The 15587-nt window shown below is 31.2% G+C and overlaps 1 protein-coding gene across 1 annotated transcript in view; it reads right to left on the bottom strand.

Annotated features, from left to right (window-relative positions):
- Window positions 1–15587, bottom strand: part of LOC143052095 (uncharacterized) — an 88145-nt gene that overhangs the window by 38368 nt on the left and 34190 nt on the right. The window contains exons 6-7 of the mRNA XM_076225059.1: window positions 14940–15074; window positions 10764–10988 (exon numbers count right to left, since the gene is read on the bottom strand). Of these exons, the coding sequence (XP_076081174.1) occupies window positions 10764–10988; window positions 14940–15074 (360 nt within the window). The remainder of the gene's footprint in view (window positions 1–10763; window positions 10989–14939; window positions 15075–15587) is intronic.

Genomic DNA, 15587 nt, shown 5'->3' with positions numbered 1-15587 from the left:
CAGTGCATCTACAGTAAAGCAGTTAAGGTTGTGCAAAGACAGTATAAGATTTCCTTACCTTGGTTTAGTTAAGTCATACATTTCATTTGACTTAAGGAGAATTTATATTAATCGATCTTAATCCAGTCAAATATTCACAGCTGATCTCGCCATAACTTTTTCAAACAAGCATGTGTGTACATTGACTGTGTTCAGATGCCAGGTGACATCGATGTGTGAGACCGAAAAACTACAATGTCAAAAAATGTCTTTCTTTTGGAATTTAGTTCAAACGGGGTTTCCCAAGGGGTAATAGAACGTTATACTTTATGATTTTTTAAAATTTTGAGATACGTATTATTAATTGTTTGTATAGTACATATAGTCTTTGTTAATCTGTGAAAAATAGAAGAAAATAATTTTAAACGACGATCAACGGCATTACGGGATCGTTAAAACACGGCCAATTTGACATGTTTGAGATTTTTTTTTCCTTTTGATAATAAACTCCATGCTCAACAAATCGAAATAAATCTATTTCAGACCCTAATGGCAAGTAGGAAACTGAAAAAAAGATAAACTTCCAAATTGGCGCCAAAAAAAAAATCCGCGAAATTAACGCAATTTCAGAATGGCGGGTTTTAATATCAGTCCCATTGTTGTCTTAAGAAAGTAGCAACAACGGTCGTTTCTAAGGGCTTGCGTTCCGACTGATTGTCAAGGAGACAATGTTATATCTATAAAGTTCCAACAAACCTAAATGACGATTTTGATACAAACATGGTCGGAAATTAATAATATAACAAATATAACCTTTGTATGAGGTCAATAAGGATATATCGACCCAAAGAAGTATATCGACCTCGGACTTCGTCCTCAGTCAATATACTTCTTTCAGGTCAATATATCCTTGTATCGACCTCATACAAAGGCTATATTTGTATAATATCAGGTAAGGTTATGCTTTATAATCACGCTTCACAAATATATAGTTTATTTAGATTACAATTTATTGTACTGAACTTGTCGTTTGGGCGTTTCATATTGCCTCTACTATTCACCTTTGCTTAACTGTCAAAAATTGGAGTCGCCGTTCTCAAAGTGTACACATACATGTAGTTGTGGTTCCTATATTATTTAACCTAAATATAATTTAGCCTGATTATTTTGTTCGGCTTTAAAACGGTATTATACTCTTTGTATCGTAGGTATTTTTTGTTGTATAAATCATCGGCATTATGACTAATTATTTTTCCAAATTATGTTTGTTTTTGATTTAGTTTGTTAATCTTTTATCGTTCTTCTGATAATATTTAAAAGAGGGGGGACAGCGTGCTAAACAATAAGCTACTTCCCAGTCGACTGATAATGTTCCTATCTCAATGCCAGTGCAGTGGTTATTTTTAATTACACCTCATTTTTTTCTTTTAGGGATATATAAAATTACAAGAAATATTCAGTCGCGCAAAGCTAGTGGTATCGGTGAGATTCCCAATGAATTTTTAAAGTTTGATGGGCTGGCGATGATGATTGGCAAAATGGCATCATCGAACCCATACTCAAAGCTGGGTTTGTCTATGAAACTGATAACTATAGGGGAATTACTTTCACAACTTATTTGTAAAAGATATATTCGAAAATTTTGAAAGAATCTGTAATGACCAAATTAGAAGAAACTAATATTTCAGGCGAGGTTCAAGGGGCATTTAGAAAAAAATGAAGAACAAAGGATCATATTTTTACCTTGTTTTATTCGAAAAATTAAAAAAATATAAAAAAATTCTAGCTTTTTCTAGACCTATCAAAAGCTTTCGATAGTCTGGCGTATTGTCCTTTTCTGTTTATTGTGGAAAACGGGCATTCAAGGTAAGTGTTGGAAACTGCTCAAATCACTTTACAGTAATGCATCAAACAAAGTTTTGTTTGGAGATTGTGAAACAGGTTTCTTTGATCAAGATTTAGGCTGAAAACAAGGATGTGTCTTGTCTCCGGCTCTATTCTCTGTTCTAATGAATGACCTCGTAAGTATGCTCGAAGTCAACACTTTTGGTACCTAACTATCCTTACAGCTAGTGAATTGCCATTTATTTGCAGAGGCGGAACTACATTGCCTGCTTGATATAACAAAGTGGAATCTGAAATTTAACCAAAACAAATCCAAAGTTATGATAATAGGTAAGCGTCTAGATAAAGGTAAGAAGTGGCAATTAGGTAATCTGCTCCTTGATTCAATTATATGACTAAGTTGCTAAATGAGCACGGATCTTTCAGTCGAATATCCTTCGGAGATGCCCTCTGGAACTCAGAAAAACGGTCATCTATCGCACACGGTTGTGCCATATGGCTTCCGTCGTAAGTTTCAAACTAAACTTTTTGAAATTTAGCAATATTTATCGGCGAAATTCATTTTCAGTACTAATATGAATATCCCTAAATCGGCTCATTTCGTAGATTTGGGTTGGGAACTGATAAATGATTTCCTTGCTGGACAAAGGGTGTCTTATTTTGCTAGAATTCATGACCTAGATGAGAATGTCGACTCTTATTTAACGAGCAAAAAGGCTTAACGCTACATCGAGGATGGGGATATCCCCTGTATATGAAAAATGTGTTTCAATACTGTTGGTCTTGATCATTTTCAACGCAAATGTTAATCTGAATTTTTTCAAACAGTTTTTTGGAAAGTGTGTTCGTGAAAGAAAATTTGAAGTTATGGGAAATAAAAGCAGTCTAAATGCGTTCTCCGAACTTAACCTTGCGCCTGGTAGACAACCTTATTTGTTAAACTTGCTCGATTTTAAGTCTACAAGGTTAAAATTGTTAGCACGAACAAATTGTTTACCCATGAATCAAGTTTTAAATAGAACGAATATGTGCGAGACTCCCATTTGTCAAATGTGTTCATGCAAATCTGAGGAGTCCGTGGAACACTTCGTCCTATACGAAACAAGTATTTTGCCGATATAAATGAGTACCTAAGTACTTACTTCCCCGACCTCTGCTTCACAGAGTTACCGTCCTACGAAATAATAAACATACTGCTAGGGGAATATTTTTATTAGGTTGATCCAAATGTTATTGATGTGATCTCTAAATGTTATGATTTTATATTCATATATAAATCAATGCTGTTATGTTTTATATGAATTTTGACTTGTATTAAATTTTTTTTAATTTTAACTATGATATTGTCCTATGTATATTCATTGTATATTCGCTTAAACGCATTTGTAGGTATCCTGTCTGCAAGTGCCCCCGTTGTAAAGGGGTAGATTCTTAATAAATATATATATATATATATATATGGGAATAGGTGTTGATGTCATAACTATGATAGTCTTGGTTTAATGATTCATAGCTTGCAAATAGACTTCGGCAATTTAAATATTTAATATGATGTACAGACTTTTGTCTTTTGTAAAAAGAAAAACATTTTATACGAGTATATCTGGAGTGGTGTCAATTGACAATTACTCTACAAGACATTCAGTTGTGTCGAACACGCATAAAATCGGTGAAAACGTTAATTGATTGAAACGCTCAATATAAATATTGCACGAGTCGATCCATTTTATGAAATTTTTTGTTTATGGATATTTAGATTTGAAGACCTGTTGGTGACCTTCTGCTGTTGTGTTGTTTTTTTTTTATTTTGGTCGGGTTGTTGTCTCTTTGACACATTCCCCATTTCCATTCTCAATTTTATTTTTACAGAGTTTGTCTTTAGTGCCGTGTGGAGGCAGTAGAGTGCCTCCCCGTGCTTCAGGTTTATGCTCTTATAATATACTAGATTATGGAGTGTGTGTCCGAGCGAGAACTGCTCTAGTTCATTACTTTAGGAATGTTTATCAAAAAGTAGTATTTCAATATTCAGCCCCATTCTACTAATTGGTCAGCCATCAGTCCTACCCTGATATACACTATCTTTTTCGGGTAATTAATACTGATAGCGTTTGACATTTTCAGCCGAACAAATTTATCACTTTTACTTAACTTAATTATTGTATGCTGGTTCATATTCTGGACGCCAATCTTTGCTCCTTTATTATGTAATTCACTAACAAAACAATTATGAAGCTACGAAACGGAAAAATACTAAATACTAAACTTGTTCAAAGGGTATCTACACGTCTCAATCTTCAAAATCGGTTATCTAAAAATACTACCATCGCTAACATTTTTAACAATAAAAATCGTGGTTACCCTTCTATTGATAAGTGTCATGCCAAAAAATGACTTACATGTCCCCGTCTTTCCACCAACAATACGGTAAGGTCCACGTTTAATGGTCTCACATTTTCTTTTAATTTTGAAACTGATATTACTTGAAAAACAAACAGTATTATTTATTTACTCACATGAAACAAACCGGGATGTGGTATTCAGTACGTAGGAGAAACTGGAAGATATTTATCAAAACGCACTCAAGAACATCTGTACCGTTTTAAAAGACCTAATAAATTCAAAAGTATCATTTACCAACACCTTAAGAAGCACAACCATCCTTTTAAATATTTAGCAGTTCAACCTTTAGAAGTAGTAAATAAGCAGCCTGGTGAATCGCATTCAAAGTTTGTACGATCACGGAAAATAATTGAATTAAATTGGATTAAAAAATTACAGACAGTTTACCCTCTCGGTCTAAATGATAATATCATGGGAATTGGTAATATATCTAGAACCAATTCCGTTAACATTTTGGATATTGTTTCTAAAACTGTTCGTAAAACCGTTCTCACGGTTGTAGAACAAATCGCAATCAAAGAAAATTTCGGGCCAATCATACCAATATTTCGGACCTAATTTCTATTTCAAAAAACAACGGCAGACATTATCTGTTAACAAAACTCTGTTCGTTACCGGTTAATAAGTTAAATAAAATTTTGGAGGATTGCAACACAATTTCATATAGCAGTCCTAAGTATGAAATTGTTCAAATTATTATGGCATATTGTTATTCTAAATTATTTCCCAAAATTGATCGCCCTGAAGATCATAAAAAACATTTTATTAAAATTAAGTATGTCAATAAAGGCTTTGATTTCGTAAATATTGCCGGTATATTTAACGACCATTCTGTTAAAGAACAAATTCCTGGATATTTTGACAATACTGAGCTACCTCTTATTTGTTATATTTACAAGAAATCTACCCGGAAATTTGTGTTTAATTATAGTCAATTGTGTAAAGATGTTAATATCAGTGAAAATACACCTACTTCATGTAATTGCAGTAATTCCGAATATATTTATGGACCCATTTCCCATGTTATAACAGGAGATCTTAACATCATTCAAGACCGAGAGTTAAAATCATTTCTCAGTAAAGGACCTAAATATCGTCCCCCGTCAATTATTAATTGGAATGAGTGTCGTAATATCATCCACGACTCACTCCATACTTACTGTATGAAATGGATAAAACGGGAAAAAGCTGACAAAAAATCTTTGGACTCTTTTTTTAATTCAGTAATGAAGATAGTTGATATACGTATTCAACATTTTAAAGAACATTTTACTATTAACAATAACCACAATAAACCTATTTCTCGTATCAAACATAAACTAAAAGAACTAGCCAAGGAATTTGTTTTTGTCCCGGCCGATAAAGCTGCTAATAATATTATTATTGTTTGACGTAAATTTTACATTGAGGTTCTGAAAAATGAATTTTAATGTGCGTATTGTTATGCTTTTACTTTTATACACTGGTTAGAGGTATAGGGGGAGGGTTGAGATCTCACAAACATGTTTAACCCCGCCGCATTTTTTGCGCCTGTCCCAAGTCAGGAGCCTCTGGACTTTGTTAGTCTTGTATTATTTAAATTTTAGTTTCTTGTGTACAATTTGGAAATTAGTATGGCGTTCATTATCACTGAACTAGTATATATTTGTTTAGGGGCCAGCTGAAGGACGCCTCCGGGTGCGGGAATTTCTCGCTACATTGAAGACCTGTTGGTGACCTTCTGCTGTTGTGTTTTTTTTATTTTGGTCGGGTTGTTGTCTCTTTGACACATTCCCCATTTCCATTCTCAATTTTAATCTGTGCATTGTTCGATTTGTGCAATGTCAAAAAAGAAATTGTACCATAAGTATAAGTATAGCTTGACAATTTTATTGAAGACAGCCTGCATGAAATTAAATAATTCATCGCTGATGTTAAGAAAATGCAATACACCTAGTGTATCCAGCGTTTAAAGACGATCATAATCGTACTTTGCCAAAACATAGACTAACGTTTTGACAACTTTTACGCCATAAAACCTTGAACAAGGATTTCTAAAGAAAATCCAATTGTACACAGTGGTGTTGAAAGTGGCATTAACCACACATCAATCGATATTTTAATTAACCAATAGAGTGATCTTTATAATTATCTTACCTCCTATACATTTCTAGGAATATGATTGGTTAAAAGTGTCCGCGTGGACTGATACCGTGTATATTCAATATTAGGTTAGGGACGGTGCATTATTTATCAAGCAGGGGGGACCGGTGCAAATGGTAAGGGGACATGTACTTTTTTCAACGTGCAAAGTAGTGGGACCTGATGATTTTTCATTATCTTAATGCATGGGACATACACTTTTTTCAAATGCTTAAGTAGTAAACATTTTATTTTAATTAGCCCAAAAATACACACAAGAAACATTCAAACAGAAACAGAATATGATAAACAATTTGAGTTTTGACTGGTGTAAATCAGCCCATCTAACTAAATTAAATATTGATCTTACAAAATTCAAGCTTATTAGGTAGTTTGATTTATTGCTGTGAAATGAAAGAATTTAATTTTACAATAGGTAAAAAAAAAAAAATATATAAATTCAGATGGGCATCTTTAATTTTTTTTATAACTTTTTCAAATCAACTTGGATTTTCATCAAACTATGCAGCTATCTTAGATATACATTAAGCTTACTGAATCCCAGGTCATTTTGTTTTTTGTTGTATTGCTGTAAAATTTAAGAATTACAGTAATCTTGGTAAAAGAAGCTAGGATTTGCAATTCAGACAAAATAGAGATAGTATACTTTAATTTTTTTAATAACTTTTTCAAAACAACTTGGATTTTCATCAAACTATGCAGCTATCTTAGATATATATTAAGCTTACTGAATCCCAGGTCATTTTGTTTTTTGTTGTATTGTTGTCAAATTTAACAATTAAATAAATCCATGTCAAAAAAGATAGAATTTGCAGTTCGAACGAAATAAAGATAGTACACTTTAATTTTTTAATTACTTTTTCAAATCAACTTGGATTATCATCAAACTAAGCAGCTATCTTAGATATATATTAAGCTTACTGAATCCCAGGTCATTTTGTTTTTTGTTGAATTGCTGCAAATTGATGCAAATCCAAGTTGATTTGAAAAAGTTATTAAAAAAATTAAAGATGCCTATCTTAATTGCAAATCCTAGCTTTTTTTTTACCAAGATTACTTTAATTCTTCAACGTGCAAAGTAGTTGGACCTGATGATTTTTCATTATCTTAATGCATGGGACATACACTTTTTTCAAATGCTTAAGTGGTAAACATTTTATTTTAATTAGCCCAAAAATACACACAAGAAACATTCAAACAGAAACAGAATATGATAAACAATTTTAGTTTTGACTGGTGTAAATCAGCCCATCTAACTAAATTAAATATTGATCTTACAAAATTCAAGCTTATTAGGTAGTTTGATTTATTGCTGTGAAATGAAAGAATTTAATTTTACAATAGGTAAAAAAAAAAAAATATATAAATTCAGATGGGCATCTTTAATTTTTTTTATAACTTTTTCAAATCAACTTGGATTTTCATCAAACTATGCAGCTATCTTAGATATACATTAAGCTTACTGAATCCCAGGTCATTTTGTTTTTTGTTGTATTGCTGTAAAATTTAAGAATTACAGTAATCTTGGTAAAAGAAGCTAGGATTTGCAATTCAGACAAAATAGAGATAGTATACTTTAATTTTTTTAATAACTTTTTCAAAACAACTTGGATTTTCATCAAACTATGCAGCTATCTTAGATATATATTAAGCTTACTGAATCCCAGGTCATTTTGTTTTTTGTTGTATTGTTGTCAAATTTAACAATTAAATAAATCCATGTCAAAAAAGATAGAATTTGCAGTTCGAACGAAATAAAGATAGTACACTTTAATTTTTTAATTACTTTTTCAAATCAACTTGGATTATCATCAAACTAAGCAGCTATCTTAGATATATATTAAGCTTACTGAATCCCAGGTCATTTTGTTTTTTGTTGAATTGCTGCAAATTGATGCAAATCCAAGTTGATTTGAAAAAGTTATTAAAAAAATTAAAGATGCCTATCTTAATTGCAAATCCTAGCTTTTTTTTTACCAAGATTACTTTAATTCTTCAACGTGCAAAGTAGTTGGACCTGATGATTTTTCATTATCTTAATGCATGGGACATACACTTTTTTCAAATGCTTAAGTGGTAAACATTTTATTTTAATTAGCCCAAAAATACACACAAGAAACATTCAAACAGAAACAGAATATGATAAACAATTTTAGTTTTGACTGGTGTAAATCAGCCCATCTAACTAAATTAAATATTGATCTTACAAAATTCAAGCTTATTAGGTAGTTTGATTTATTGCTGTGAAATGAAAGAATTTAATTTTACAATAGGTAAAAAAAAAAAAATATATATAAATTCAGATAGGCATCTTTAATTTTTTTTATAACTTTTTCAAATCAACTTGGATTTTCATCAAACTATGCAGCTATCTTAGATATACATTAAGCTTACTGAATCCCAGGTCATTTTGTTTTTTGTTGTATTGCTGTAAAATTTAAGAATTACAGTAATCTTGGTAAAAGAAGCTAGGATTTGCAATTCAGACAAAATAGAGATAGTATACTTTAATTTTTTTAATAACTTTTTCAAAACAACTTGGATTTTCATCAAACTATGCAGCTATCTTAGATATATATTAAGCTTACTGAATCCCAGGTCATTTTGTTTTTTGTTGTATTGTTGTCAAATTTAACAATTAAATTAATCCATGTCAAAAAAGGTAGAATTTGCAGTTCGAACAAAATAGAGATAGTACACTTTAATATTTTTAATAACTTTTTCAAATCAACTTGGATTATCATCAAACTATGCAGCTATCTTAGATATATATTAAGCTTACTGAATCCCAGGTCATTTTGTTTTTTGTTGTATTGCTGTCAAATTCAAGAATTAAATTAATCTAGGTAAAAAAAGCTATATTTGCATTTTGAACAAAATACAGATAGTACACTTTAATTATTCTAATAACTTTTTCAAATCAACTTGGATTTTCATCAAACTATGCAGCTATCTTTGATATATATTAAGCTTACTGAATCCCAGGTCATTTTGTTTTTTGTTGTATTGCTGTCAAATTAAACAATTAAATTAATCTAGGTAAAAAAAGGTAGAATTTGCAGTTCGAACAAAATACAGATAGTACACTTTAATTTTTTTAATTACTTTTTCAAATCAACTTGGATTATCATCAAACTAAGCAGCTATCTTAGATATATATTAAGCTTACTGAATCCCAGGTCATTTTGTTTTTTGTTGAATTGCTGCAAATTGATGCAAATCCAAGTTGATTTGAAAAAGTTATTAAAAAAATTAAAGGTGCCTATCTTAATTGCAAATCCTAGCTTTTTTTTACCAAGATTACTTTAATTCTTAAATTTTACAGCAATATAACAAAAAACTAAATGACATGGGATTCAGTAAGCTTAATATATATCTAAGATAGCTGTATAGTTTGATGAAAATCCAAGTTGATTTGAAAAAGTTATAAAAAAAATTAAAGATGCCTATCTGAATTTATATATAAATAATTTTTATTTTTACCTATTGTAAAATTAAATTCTTTCATTTCACAGCAATAAATCAAACTACCTAATAAGCTTGAATTTTGTAAGATCAATATTTAATGTAGTTAGATGGGCTGATTTACACCAGTCAAAACTAAATTTGAAGGTCAAGACTAGTGAGAATATTAAAATGCTTGTCGAAAACATTTATATCACAATAAATATTGTTGCTTTACGTTATTTAAGGTACAGATTGTGTTTTTATTCACTCAATATATTCATGATATTCATGGGACACATACTTTTTTTAATGAATAGAGGTCATGGGACATAACTTTTTTTCCTATGACATCAGCATGGGACAATACTTTTTTCCAAACAGGTTTTGCGATTTGCACCGGTCCCCCCTGCTTGATAAATATTGCACCGTCCCTTAGTAGGGAGGCGGGGCTTAATTCTATACACGGTTAGTAGTGGATTTACGAATTTGGCATTGTTTTATTATTTAAAAGTATTGAAAGTTCTGTTTAATATTGTTTAATCAAGGTTGTTGATAATAAAAAGTTATTGTCCATAACCAATTGAAGTTCTTAAAATTGAACACTTGAAGATGTGTTATGATAGCAAATGAGACAATGTAGTCTAAATTCAACAAATAAAGATAGTCGGTAATTTACTTTCGTTACATAGTGTGCTAGTGGCCTAATATGATATATACGGGGTCAGTAATTTATTTCATTATATGTTATTTCATAAAAAGTAACTTGCATCGTTACTCAATTCAGACAGACATTCCATGATTCTTAAAAAATGACTTCATATTTTTACTTTAAAAGTATTGGATTATATGGTCTTAAGTTTTTTCATTACTTTTAAATTCAATATTGTAAATTTATTGTTATTTACAACTCAAACCAAGATTTACTCAAACCCATACACATACACTCTTACCACATAAAGGAATATCACAGTGATGCCAGGCGTGACCATTAGTATACTGAGTATAACACCAGGGTATCTCTACAGGGTCTCCCGTTGGTGCTCGACAATAGTTATGCTGCATAGGATAATGCGTATGAGAACCATTGTTCCAAAACAGACATTGAATTCCACCTTTAGCGACATTTATTTTCCCGATGTAATTCCTGTCTTTCTCATGCAGTTTACAATCGGTGGCTGCAAGAAGGGAACATTTGTTTTATCATGTATTAAAAGAAACAGACCAAAAGGGATACATATAAAATAGCAAATTTACCTGACGATATCTGGATATGGGTATTTAGTCGGGTCTTAACACGTACTTGTGATTTGTTAAAAACCGGTTTTAACGAAGACATGTCGAAATGTTCAGAACTTAATTAAATCTGTTTTTTGGTAAGATGGTGCAAGCATACGATTTTTATTGCGTCTAACACTTTGAGAAGCGAATAATCTATAGCTACTTTATATAAATATTGTGTAAAAACGTTAATTATGAGCTATGAAAGTCAAGTGGCTCAAGCATTTATTTTACTGAGGAAGTTTTAAAAAAAAAATGCAAAGAAATATTTTACCAGTGGGTTAGATTTCATTAGTCTTCACTATTTATAGAATAAAAACTTTTGGTTATATTTATAATTTAGAATCATCATTGAAGGTGGAGCGCGGTTGCACAGTTTATTAATTATATTGATGTGTCATTTGTATGCAAGAGTGACATTCCGTTGTATTATGTGCCAATTGGAAAAAGTTATACGAGTATTGTCTCCCTTTAACAGGTTCATTATTTTATAATTAAGTTTAGGTTTCTGATATAAATTTGAATAGTTACAAAATGTATCAATTCAATATAATTCAGTTTTTGTTATTGGTGTATCAAAAATATTGATGTACAAATATAATTTCATAAATTTGAAACGTTTAAAATGATTACATACCAATATAAAGAACCGTTCATCATTTTTGAAAAAGACTATGATTGAAATTCATATTATGTATCTTCCCTTCATGATATATTGATTGGGAAGTGAACCAGAATTATCTAAAGGTAATCACAGAGAGGGACTAGTAAGCAAGTTTTAAATGTAGCTTATTTAACGTTAAAACTACTTTCCACTATAAACAAATGTTACTTTATACAAATATAAGGACCTTGTTAGCTAAATCTACAAATTTTATTAGATATTATGAATTTTTATAACAATAGATTAATATGCTATATAAAATCTTAAGTCAAAGAAGGACATAAAACACTGTGTTTTATTGTTTTTACGCCCATCAGAGAAAACAAAAAATGGTTTAAAAGTTTCACCAGGGGTGATACTCAAAAACATTTGTCAATTTAAAAAAAAAATCATTTGCACTTTTGAGGTCAATAGAAACGTAATTTTCTTCAGGGATTAAAATTATTGTTTTACGCCTTGTCCTTTTTAGTTCAATTATTTCATTAAATATTTGCTATAAGACTAAACATAGACAATATTATTCCGACAGGAGATTCCGCCAAGTTCTCCCCCTTGTGGGTAGGCTGGAATTAACCAGGACCAAACAGTTATACCACTATACGATCACGTGTCCGTGTGATATATTGAACATTCGAACAATTCAACTTTATTCCTTTACGATTTTTTTAGGTTCCTTTTAACTTTTCTTAATCTTGATGAAAACGGGAAGATTATAATTAAAAAAATACAGTTTTACCCAGAAACAGGTTTTTATAATAGTGGCTAAAAATTAGACGAAAAGGCGTTCTTGTAAGTCCAAAAAATACAACAGAAAAAACTAAAGTTTGAGCAACACGACCCCACCAATAATTGGGGGTAGACTACCATCTTAAAAATTGATTGCCTTTTTTTGTCATAGTTTGCCGCAAAACAATCTTGATTTTTTTATTAGTTGTTATTGGCTTTGAACTCGTTGCGAGTAACTCTGAGTACTCTCAGATCTGTACTTAGTGCCATCTGTTGTTTGGATGTACAAGTACCCGGTCACGTCCACGTGTTTTTGTTATATGTATTTCTATTTGTATCCATCAGACCAGTTACTGTGGTTTCATTATTATTCGTTGGATACCAATTTTCGGTGCTTTCATTGGATACCAATTTTTGTGGATTTCGTTGGTAAAGGTTAACAACGAAATTAAATGTTCGACAAACGACGAATTTCCTGTAGGCATGTATGAAAAATTCGACAAAACCTCGAAATCAAATTTCTATGAACATGTAAGTTTTCCTCAATTTACAAAGATTGATACCCACGAAAATACGTGAATCCACAGTAAGCCTTTTCCAACTCATGTTTTTAGTGTGTTCTTATGTTGTTCTGTTACACCACTGTCCCAGATTAGGGGAGGGTTGGGATCCATCTTATATGTTTAACCCTGCCACATTTTGTTTGTATGTGCCTGTCCCAAGCCAGGAGTTTGTAATTTAGTGGTTGTCGTTTGTTGCTGTGTTACCTATTTTTTTGTTCATTTTTTTGTACATTAGTTAAACCGTTAGTTTTCCCGTTTGAATAGTTTTTGGCTTTGTCATTTCGGGTCCTTTTATAGTTTACTATGCTGCATAGGCTGTGCTCATTGTTAGTGACCTGTGTCATTTGACATAAGAATTAAAAGTAAATGGATGTAATGTTATGTAAGGAACGCATTCAATAAATATAAATGTGCTTTATACCAATCATCATCATTTAGTTGAAAATGGTTAGATAATAAAATGAAAAAAACAAAGTATGTGTAAATGTGTCATTTGGTCCCTTGTGAAGAGTTGTCTCATTGGCAATCATAACACATCTTCTTTGTTATATTGACCCTTGTGTTTCATAACCTTTTATTATTTTCCAACTTGGTAAGAGTTTTTAATCATATGGACTAATGTTTTCCTATTAATTATATTTTATGATAGACACGAGTTCAACTTTGTGCATGATCATTTAATTTGCTAAATAGTATGTTTTTGCATGAACAAATGCAGGAACATCATCAGCGTTTGTATTTTGTAATATCTAATTGTTTCTTGTCTTTGGTACTGAAGGGAGTACTTTTTTTGGTCTTATTCACAAAGCGTTCTAGGGAATCGAGCGATTAAATCCTCTGACATAAATACACCCATATCGACTTATGAAGAACAAACATTAAGATGTGCTTTTGTTTTTGTTTTTCACATGCTGTTCATTGTTTTTACTGAAAATTTAAATTTCTGCTTTCATACCGCATGTAAACGCTTAGCCTTCTATACTTTTTTTCATCAGTTTGTTGTGAGTTTGTCAGTTATGATGCAATCCTTTATTCCATACTAAAAACAACGAAACATGCAACTAGACCGTATTTGGTTTAAAACTTCACATTCATTTGCTCGGAAATTTAAGAAAAAGGAGAGGAGGATATTTTTAAAGGATTTTCATCTAAGGGAAGAAATTTTTTACTCAGTTACTGTAGTTTACTGATGTTGATATCACAATTATATATTCACAACGTTGACAGCTGCAAAAAAAAAAAAAAAAAAAAAAGATGTATGGTATATTCTCACAATCTATTAAATAAGTTTTTTTTTTTTTTTTATATTTGAACACGACAATCAGAATTGCCTTTACAGTAGCATGTTCGGAAAAAGGGACAAATATGTAAGATCAGTTCTTTAACTGGCGAATCTACAACTAGGTGATCTTTCTGTTTAGGCGTAGTGCATAAACTCTGCGTAAAGGAAAATATGAAAAAAAGTATGCTGCTCCTGCAACTGATGCACATTATATAAGTACATGTTTCCCTTTTGTTCGGTGTTTGTAAATAATATCTGCGTGCCATAATATAAGACAACTGTGTGAATCTTATCAGAAAAATAAGAGAAGTTATCCTTATATCTTCTTTTAGTCGTTTGAATTTTTGCCGTTTGGTTACCGTCTTATAGATCTAGACGTATGAACCTATTTCAAAGGAATTTGATACATAAATGAAATGATGCGTGCACCAAGAAATGTACTGTTTTCTCTTATATACATAATACCCTTTTCAGCAAATAAAAATTGACAGAGTATACTGTTATAACCCCCAGTTAAAATTATTTCATTAAAAATGACAAGTTCATAATATTACAAAAACTAACGTTATGTCTCTGTCTCAAGTAAACAAAGTTAAATATATTTAGTACTTACTATAATTACAACTTGCACCCGTCCAGCCCGTCGCACAGCCTGGTTCGTAACAGACCCCAGTCATGTTATCACACCCTCCAATTTCACAATGACAATGGATTTTACAGTCAGGTCCAAATCTGTTTGACATACATACTACAAAAGTTTTAGTATCATAAGTAACAAAGTTCCTCATTTTATCTTATTTAATTTTACAATAAGAAAATAAATGTGTGGTACTTATATCCCTATTCAACATAACTGGACCATATCTTGGTAATACGTAAAGCCATACAACGAAAAGGCTTCCAAGATTTGATGCAGTGCAAAACAAATGTACTTACAAGGTCGTGATATTCTGCCGCATAATGTCAAAATGTGAAAAAAATGTGTGATTTAGATTGTAATTACTATGCTTAAAATAACTGCACGTGTTCTTTTACACAATACAATTGAACATTTTGTTTTTTATTCTATAAACAAATTTTTATATCTTCATTTTCCCGTGTCTTTTTTTCAACTTTATAATCCCCGTAGAACTTGGCGCGAAAGACGACTAATAATAAATTTCTTTGGAAATCTGTTGGATAGATTATGTCTGTATACCTAAGGATTTAGGCCGCGTGTGTACTTCCCAAGTATTATATGGGATATATATTAAAAACAAGA

The sequence above is a fragment of the Mytilus galloprovincialis genome, chromosome 1, assembly GCF_965363235.1.
Source record: "Mytilus galloprovincialis chromosome 1, xbMytGall1.hap1.1, whole genome shotgun sequence".
NCBI lineage: Eukaryota > Metazoa > Mollusca > Bivalvia > Mytilida > Mytilidae > Mytilus > Mytilus galloprovincialis.
This window is presented reverse-complemented; position numbering and strand designations above follow the sequence as displayed.